The 9,153-nt window shown below is 51.4% G+C and overlaps 1 protein-coding gene across 1 annotated transcript; it reads left to right on the top strand.

Annotated features, from left to right (window-relative positions):
- Positions 1-1,386: 1,386 nt before the first annotated feature.
- On the top strand, positions 1,387-9,153 carry cdca5 (cell division cycle associated 5; the record flags this gene model as incomplete). Its single annotated transcript, XM_055631293.1, has 4 exons — positions 1,387-1,580; positions 3,687-3,740; positions 5,990-6,451; positions 7,029-9,153. Coding segments are annotated over 4 exons (791 nt in total), but the record flags the coding sequence as incomplete, so codon positions are not given.

Below are 9,153 nucleotides of genomic sequence, written 5' to 3'. Positions count from 1 at the left end.
CTATTCTATCCTTTACTCTATCCCCTCTCTCCTCTCTCTTCTATCTTTTCCTCTATCCCCTCTATCCCCCTCTCTCCCCTTTCCCCTCTCTATCCCCTCTATTCCCTTCTCTCTCTCCCTCTATCCCCTCTCTCCCTTCTATCCCCTTCTACCCCTCTATCCCCCTCTATCCCCTTTCTTATTTCTCCCCTCTATCCCCTCTATCCCCTCTCTCCCCCTCTTATCCCCTCTCTATCTTCTATCCTCCCCTTCCCTCTATCCCCCTCTATCCCCCTCTATCCCCTCTCTATCTCTTCCTTACCCTTATACCCCCCTCCCTCCTCTCCTCCTTCTTCTATCCTCCCTCTCCCCCCCCTCTCCCTCCCCCTCTCCTCTCTATCCCCTTCTATCCCCTTCTATCCCTTCTATCATTCCCTCTCCCTCTATCCCCTTCTATCCCCCTCTCTCCCCTTCTATCCTCTCTTCTATCCCCCCTCTATCCCCTTCTATTCCCCTCTCTATCCCCCTATCTCTCTCCTCCCTTCTATCCCCCTCTACTCCCCTTCTATCCTTCTCCCCTCTATCCTCCCTTCCCTCTTCTCTCCCCCTCTAATCCCCTCTCTCCTCCCCTTTCTATCCCCCCTCTATCCCCCTTCTAATCCCCCTCTCCCCCCTCTCTCCCCTTCTATCTCCCTCTATCCCCCTCCCCCTTCTATCCCCCCTATCCCCCCTCTCTCCCCTTCTATCCCCTTCCTCCCCCCTCCTCCATCTCTCCCCCCCCTCCCTCCCTCCCCCTTTATCTCCCCCCTCCCTCCTCCCTTTTATCAAGTTTAGTCAAGTCAGTCAAGTTTATTTGTCACATACACATATGAGATGTGCAGTGAAATGAAAGTGGCAATGCTCGCGGACTTTTGTGCAAAAGACAAACAACAAAAACCAAACACTTTTAAAACCCAATTATAAAATCCCCCCCCTCCCTCCCCCTTTATCCCCCCCCCCTCCCCCTTTCCCCCCCCTCCCTCCCTCCCTCCCTCCTTTATCCCCTTCCCCTCCCTTATATCCCCTTTACCCCCCCCCCTTTTTATCCCCCCTCCCCTTTATCTCCCCCTTTATCTACCCCCCCCCCTCCCTCCCCCTTTATCTCTCCCCCCTCCCTCTATCCCCCCTTTCCCTCCCTCTCCCTCCCCTATCCCCCTCCCCCCCTCCCTCTATCTCCCCTCCCTCTATCTCTCTGCCCTCTCCCTCTATACCCCCCTCCTCCCTCATCTAGATGCAGCAGCATGTAGGGCCGAACGTCAAGAGTGTTTTATCGCCTGATGTCCCAGGTGATGGTGAAAAGATGTAATAGGAATCTGAGGAGTGTCTTTTCCACACAGAGGGTGGTGGGTGAATGGAACGAGCTGTCAGAGGAGGTGGGACAGGGAGAACGTTTACTGGGCTTGCGTGTGGAGCTGGGACAGTGGGGCAGCGGTGGGGGGGCTCGGTTCACAGTGATCACGGCCCCAGGGTCATGGATTCATTCTGCCTTCCTTTCAGAAGCACCGCTATCATCGAGAAGAAGGTCCAGTCGACTGTCGGCAACGGATACGGAGGAAATCACAGTGAGTGTTGTGGTCGGCTCGTCCGTGATCTCACATGCCTTGGTCTAAACCGTAGCCTGATTGTTGTGGATATGGGGAAATGCAAGTGCCAGTTAACAAGATGACACAGTACTGGAGTAACTCAGCGGGTCAGGCAGCATCCGTGGACACAGTACTGGAGTAACTCAGCGGGTCAGGCAGCATCCGTGGAGAACACGGATAGGTGACGTTTTTGGCCAATCTGAAGAAGGGACTCAACTCAAAACGCCACCCATTCCTTCTCTCCAGATATATTACCTGTCCCGCTGAGTTACTTCAGCATTTTGTGTCTACTCTTGTATATTCACCCTATCTACCTCATGATCGTGATCTTCCAAAGCAAGCGCTGTCTGCGGAGGGCGCTCAGCATCGCCAAGGACTGCTCTCACCCCAACCATGGACTGTTTACCCTCCTACCATCCGGGAGGCGCTACAGGTCTCTCCGTTGCCGAACCAGCAGGTCGAGGAACAGCTTCTTTCCGGCGGCTGTTACTCTACTCAACAACGTACCTCGGTGACTGCCAATCACACCCCCCCCCCCCCCCCCGGACACTTATTATTATTTATTCAAATTGTTTGCTATGTCGCTCTTCCAGGGAGATGTTAAATGCATTTCGTTGTCTCTGTACTGTACACTGACAATGACAATTAAAATTGAATCTGAATCTGAATCTGACCTCTGTAAGATCACCCCCGATCCTCCTGCGCTCCAAGGAATGAAGTCCCAGTCTGCCCCAACCTCTCCCTGGAGCTCCAGCCCTCAAGTCAGATTCAGATTCAAACTTTATTGTCATTGTGCAGTGTACAAGTACGGAGACAACGAAATGCAGTTAGCATCTCACCCAGAAGAACATATAATAATGGAACAGTAAAATATATATATGTACATACAGTATCAGTAGTGCAAAGTCCTGGGAAGGGTGAGAGTGGGGAGAGGAGTGATGCAGGTCGGTCTATGCGGAGGGACATAGGCATTCTCTGAGTCGCCGTCAACACACAGAGTCTCTTGCCCAGAGCAGGGAAATCGAGGACCAGAGGACCTAGGTTTAAGGAGAAGGGGAAAATATTTAATAGGAATCTGAGGGGTACCTTTTCCACACAGAGGGTTGTGGGTATATGGAATGAGCTGCCGGAGGAGGTAGTTGACGCTGGGATTATCCCAACGTTTAAGAACCAGACAGGTACATGGATAGGAGGGTTTCGGCCCGAAACGTGGCCTATTTCCTTCGCTCCATAGATGCTGCTGCACCCGCTGAGTTTCTCCAGCATTTTTGTGTACCTTCGATCTTCCAGCATCTGCAGTTCCTTCTTGAACACAGGTACATGGATAGGACAGGTTTGGAGGGATATGGACCAAACGTGGGCAGGTGGGACTAGTGTAGATGGGAAATGTTGGCCGGTGTGGGCAAGATAATAATAATAATAAATTTATTTGTATAGCACGTTTAAAAACAACTTGCGTTGACCAAAGTGCTTCACAACAGTGCAGGTACTAATATGCTTCATACACCGGTAGACAGACCTAACAATACATACATAAACTGTTTACAGCGGCCCCTCAGCGGGGCTCAAAATCACTTGGCAGTAAAAATCGGTTTTGAGTCGTGACTTAAAAGGGGCGATGGTGGGGGCAGTTCTGATGAGAAGCGGGATGCTGTTGCACAGTCTAGGTGCTGCAACCGCAAACACGTGGTCGCCCCTAAGCTTAAACCTTGATATGGGGGTGGGGGGGCAAGCTCATTAAGGGCTTTGTATACATATAAGAGGAGCTTGAAATTGATTCTATACCGTACTGGGGGCCAGTGGAGAGAGGCCAGGATCGGGGTGATGTGGTCCCTTTTACGGGTACCCGTCAGAAGTCCCCGTATAGACCGCTTGCTTGCTTGAAACAGGTTGGAACAGCGCCAGTGGCCAGAGAACTGTTGATGATAGAGAGGATGCAGGGACTGGCTATTGCAAAGACATCCTTCAGAAGGGCAGAGGGGAAAACGTTGAGGGGGCAGGGTGCAGGTTTCTGTGTTGGGCTGAAGGATCTGTATCCGTGCTGTATCACTTCTGTGACTGACCCGACTTGCTTCTCCGGTGCAGGTTCCAACTGTCAAACGGCCCATCGTTTTGAAGAAGATTCGACCACAAAGCAAAGTAAGTTCCTCAAGTTTAATTCTCTCTCTCTCTCTCTATATATATATATCTCTCTCTGGGGGGGAGAGGAAGGTGTGCAGGGAAACAAACAGCATCTGTGTGGAAACTGTCCCAACAACACAATGTTCATACCCAACGGGATGGCAGTGAATGCTCCACTAGGATGTTTACCACTAGTGGGAGAGTCTAGGACCAGAGGGCACAGCCTCAGAGTTAAAGGATGTACCTTTTGAAGGGAGATGAAGAGGAATTTCTTTAGAGGGTAGTGAATCTGTGGAATTCTTTGCCACAGACGGCTGTGGAGGCCACAAGTCGGTGGATATATTTAAGGCAGAGATAGATAGATTCTTGATGCGGGTGTCGGGGATTATGGGGAGAAGGCAGGAGAATGGGGTTAGGAGGGAGAGATAGATCAGCTCTGATTGAACGGCGGAGTGGACTTGATGGGCCGAATGGCATAAACTGAACCCCCCGGGGCTGCTGTTGTTTTCCTGGTGAACCTATGATAGTTAAGTAGAGATGTGACACTAACCCAGCTCTCACCCTTCCAGCTCACTCCATGCAAGACTCCAGCCCCCATGGAGCTGTTGCTGAATGTCCTCTGGGTATAGTTCAGTAGGGTGATAGCTGTTGGTGGGTCTGTATAACCGTGCATATATGATCTCTATAGATACTGTAAAGAAATAGTATATCTTTATAAATCAGAGCATTGAGTTTTCTTTTGTTTTTTTGAGACCTCTGGTGTACAATTTTCGCCCCAATTATGGCTTTGTACGGAAGATTTGATTAGTGTATACAATAAGTACAGAGAAGGTTGAATAAGTTAGGGTGTACATACAGTTAAGGGGGGACCTGTTGGTGTACATATGGTGTAGACAGATATAGCTGTTGGTGTACATGAGTTATGGTATACATATGAGCTACGCAAAGAGTGGTGGCGGTGTGGAATGAGCTCCCAGTGGAATAGGCAGGTTGTATCATTTAAAACATATTGGTAGGCATACATACAGGGAATGTTGGTGTACACAGGGGTGTACATGGACTTGTAGCTGTTGCTGTGTATATGGTTATATATAGATGCTGGTGTACATACATATAGCTGTTGGTGTACATATGGTATACATACAGCTGCTGGTGTACATATAGCTGCTAAATTTGTATAAGATAATTATAAGCAGTTGAATAAGGGGTGGGAATTAATAAGCTTTGGCTTCTTCCTGCTCCTTTTCTGACACATACGATTTCATTTATTTATAGATATTGTTTATGACATTTTATAAATATTCTTGTTTTGTTTTTTGTATGTTGTTTCGCACTTGCTTTTTATTCTTTCATTCTGTTCGAAATAAAGAATTAAATAAATAAATAGATGGACAGATAGATAGATGATAGGCTTTCAATTTACTGATCGTCACTGGGAGAAGATTCCTGATTCTTGGGTTTAATGTCCAGGGAGTAACGGGTGACGTGGGCAGTGGTGGCGTGACTGTCTGTGTGTGTCACCCATACATCAGCACTGTGTGTACTGTCAACTGTACGACAGCTGTGTGTGTTATCACCTGTACAGCAGCAGTGATTGTGTGTGTGTTATCACCTGTACAGCAGCAGTGGTTGTGATTGTGTGTGTGTGTGTGTGTGTGTTATCACCTATACAGCAGTGCGTGCATGTGTGTAAGGGCCATTCTTTGGAAAGTGAACTAAATTTCACACACGTGACCAGTCATATTTGACCTCTGACCCTAAACAAACATTGTCAGCTCAACATAAAAATTTAATTTGATGGACTTTGGAGAAAAATATGATTCATACATACAGCACAAAACAAGGTACCTGTACTTTCAGAATTAGAAGAGATTTATTCCACAATTTTTCATATTTTTTGGTCAAGAATGGGCTGTGTGTGTGCGCGTGTGTGTATGTATACATATATACATCGGCATTGCGTGTCTGTGTGTGTGTGTGTGTGTGTGTGCGTGTCAATGTGTGCGCGCATGTGTGCCTATACGTGTGCATGTATGTGGGTACCTATACAACAGCATTGTGAGTGTCTTTCTGTGTGCGTGCGTATGTGCATGCCTGTGTGTGCGCGAGCGTGTGTGCATGCGTGTGCGCCTGTGTGTGCGTGTGCCTGTGAGTGTGTGTGCATGCCTGTGTATGCACCAGCGTGTGTGCATGTCCGTGTGTGTGTGCGTGTGCTGTCCATTGTACAACCGCTGCGGTGTAACAGTGATGGTGTCTCTGCCCCACAGGCTTTGGCCGAGGCGGTGAAGGAGAACGTGTGTGAGGGTCCGGTGGTGACGGGACGCGGTGCTGAGGGACGTGTCACCCCCTCGCTGCCCCTCACCGCGAGCCCCACTAACCGGGAGCCGCTACGCTCTCCGCCCTCGGAGTTGCCAGACCAGCTGTCGGCCCGGAAGGTGCGGCGCTCCTACAGCCGGCTCAGCCCGTTTGGCACGCAGATCGGCAACAGCAGCGACGGCTCGGACACGTCCACGCCGGACCCACGCCACCCCGCCCGCCGATCCTTCTTCGGCTTCGAGAGGCTCCTGCACGCCAAGCCCGGGCCCCCCGTCTCGCCGGTGAAAGCCGGCAGCCCCAGGGAGGCATCACCGTCATTTACCACCCCGGCCACCCAGCAGATGACTGGCGGCGTTCCCGGCGTTCCCGACGCCAAGGAGAAGCGCAGGAAGAGGAAGGTGGCTCCCATCGAGGTGAGTGGGGTCATGGGGAGAAGGCAGGAGAATGGGGTTGAGAGATAAAGATTGAATGGCGGGATCGACTTCTAATGGCCTAATTCTACTCCTTGCACCCTGGATGTAACGCTGAGGCTCGATCAGGCCTCATTGGGAATATTCACGGCACCATTATCTGAGGATGGATGTGCCGGCTCTGGAGAGGGTCCAGAGGAGGTCCCCACCCCCTGGGTGTGTGATGCAGCCCCCTGCCCTCGTGTTACGGCGTCTCTGCTGCTGTACCCCTGGAGCTGGCACTGCCCGCACCCCATGTGATGCAAGGGTGACAGGTGGGGGAGAGGGGGGGGATCTCCTCGCGTCCGCTCTGCCGTACCCCATGGAACGGGGTGAACCCCACTACAGAATAGACTGGGGGGAGGTGTCTCCGTTGGTGAGGTGCCGGTGCTGGAGACAGCGTCTCTCAGTGCTGCACCCCTGGATTGGATTGGGGGGGGGGTGTGGGTGCGGGTACTGGAGGGGCAATGCGTCCACAATGCTGTACCCCAGCCCCCACTGCCCCGTGCCTGACACTAACCCCTCCCTCCCTGTGTTACAGACGTCGACAATGGACCAGTGGGCCGCGGAGATGAACGCCACCTTCGCAGAGGCCGAGCGCTTTGACCTGCTGGTGGAGTGACCACCGACCCCCCCCCAACGGGTCAGTGCCGGACCCACGGACACGATAACTCACGGCAGGTAGCGGTGATGCCGGTGAACACTTCACCCAATAGTTGTAGGAAGGTGGCGGCGATGTGTGTGTCTGTGTCTGTCTCTGTGTGTGTGTGTGTGTGTGTGTGTGTGTCTGTCTCTGTGTGTGTCTGTCTCTGTGTGTGTGTGTGTGTGTCTGTCTGTGTGTGTGTGTGTGTCTGTCTGTGTGTGTGTCTGTCTGTGTGTGTGTGTCTGTCTGTGTGTGTGTGTCTGTCTGTGTGTGTGTGTGTGTGTCTGTCTCTGTGTGTGTGTGTCTGTGTGTGTGTGTCTGTGTTCCTTTGGCAACCCTCGCCCACACACCACCGGTCTAACAGTAACAGCCCGTTCACTGAGGTCTCATCGTCGCGGACGAGAACCGTGGCTGGGACCACCTCACTCTGTCTCCACTTCATGCGGTTTTCCCCAGCGCCCCCCCCCCCCCCCCCCACCACACACGGACTGCCAGAGGCCACGCACCGTGTTTCTCCCGCACGTGTTGTATTCTCGGTGTCTCCCCTTTGTGAAATACGTTCATAAATCAGGACAAGATAACTGTTTGCAAACATGGGCTCGTCACTGAGTGGGGAAGAAAAAAATCATTAGGCTGCAGGGTGTGATGTTTTTATAAATCAAAGTGTGAAGATTGATCTGCGGTGAAATGTGTCTCTGCGGCCTCACACACACACACACACACACACACAGAGACACACACACACATACACCCACACACACACACACTCACACACACACACACACACACACACACAGCGGGCTCAGGGCAGTCTGTGATTGTTACACTGCAGGGTGGGCGCTTCTCCATAGTGATAGCACAGTTAGGCCATTCGGCCCAACGAGTCTACTCCGCAATTCAATCATGGCTGATCTATCTCTCCCTCCTAACCCCATTCTCCTGCCTTCTCCCTGTAACCCCTGACGCCCGCACTAATCATGAATCTACCTATCTCTGTCGTAAGAATATTCTATGATGGCCTCCACAGCCGTCTGCGGCAATGAATTCCACAGATTCACCACCCTCTGGCTGAAGAAAATCCTCCTCATCTCCTTCCTAAAGGAACATCCTTTAATTCTGAGGCTGTGCCCTCTGGTCCTAGACTCTCCCACTAGTGGAAACATCCTCTCCACATCCACCCTATCCAGGCCTTTCACTATTCAGTGAGTTTCAATGAGGTCCCCCCTCATCCTACTAAACTCCAGCGAGTACAGGCCCAGCGCAGTCAAACGCTCATCACAGGTTAACCCACTCATTCCTGGGATCATTCTTGTAAACCCCCTCTGGACCCTCTCCAGAGCCGGCACATCCTTCCTCAGATACGGGGCCCAAAGCTGCTCACAATATATTCCAAATGAGGCCTTACCTGCACCCTTTAGTCTCAGCAATAGATCCCTGTTTTTGTATATAGTCATAGAGTGATAGTGAGGAAATGGGCCCTTCGGCCCAACATGCCCAAACCGGCCAACCTGTTCCAGCTACACTAGTCCCTCTGGTGTGGGCAAGTCTACAAGGTCTCTTGTAATAAATGCTAGCATTGAGTTTGCTTTTGTTACTACCTCTGGGTAAATACAGGCAGCCACCACACGGTCCTTGACAGATCTGGGTCAGGATCCAGTGGCATGGAGTCCAAGACGACCTGAGACCCTATCCTGCTGCAGTCTTCATCTGACTTCCCAGCCGTTGTGACGGTCCACTAAGGTCAGCCATCGTCCTCCGCCTGTTCCACCGTTGACACAAAATGCTGGAACTCCAAAGAAGGGTCTTGACCTGAAATGTCACTCCGTTCCTTCTCTCCAGAGACGCTGCCTGTCCCGCTGAGTTACTGCAGCATGTTGTGTCTAACTCTGTGTAGGTCACTGCTCTCAGCGATGCCGTCTGCAAGGCCACATGAATTCCCTTTACCGGTGGAAGCCGGCTAATACCGCAGTCGTTACACTTTGTATTTTGTACAGGAAGCAACTAATAAACAGTGATTTGTAAA

The sequence above is a fragment of the Leucoraja erinacea genome, unplaced genomic scaffold, assembly GCF_028641065.1.
Source record: "Leucoraja erinacea ecotype New England unplaced genomic scaffold, Leri_hhj_1 Leri_70S, whole genome shotgun sequence".
In the NCBI taxonomy this organism is placed as follows: domain Eukaryota; kingdom Metazoa; phylum Chordata; class Chondrichthyes; order Rajiformes; family Rajidae; genus Leucoraja; species Leucoraja erinaceus.
Note: the sequence above shows the minus strand (reverse complement) of the source record. Positions and strands in the feature narration are given on the sequence as shown.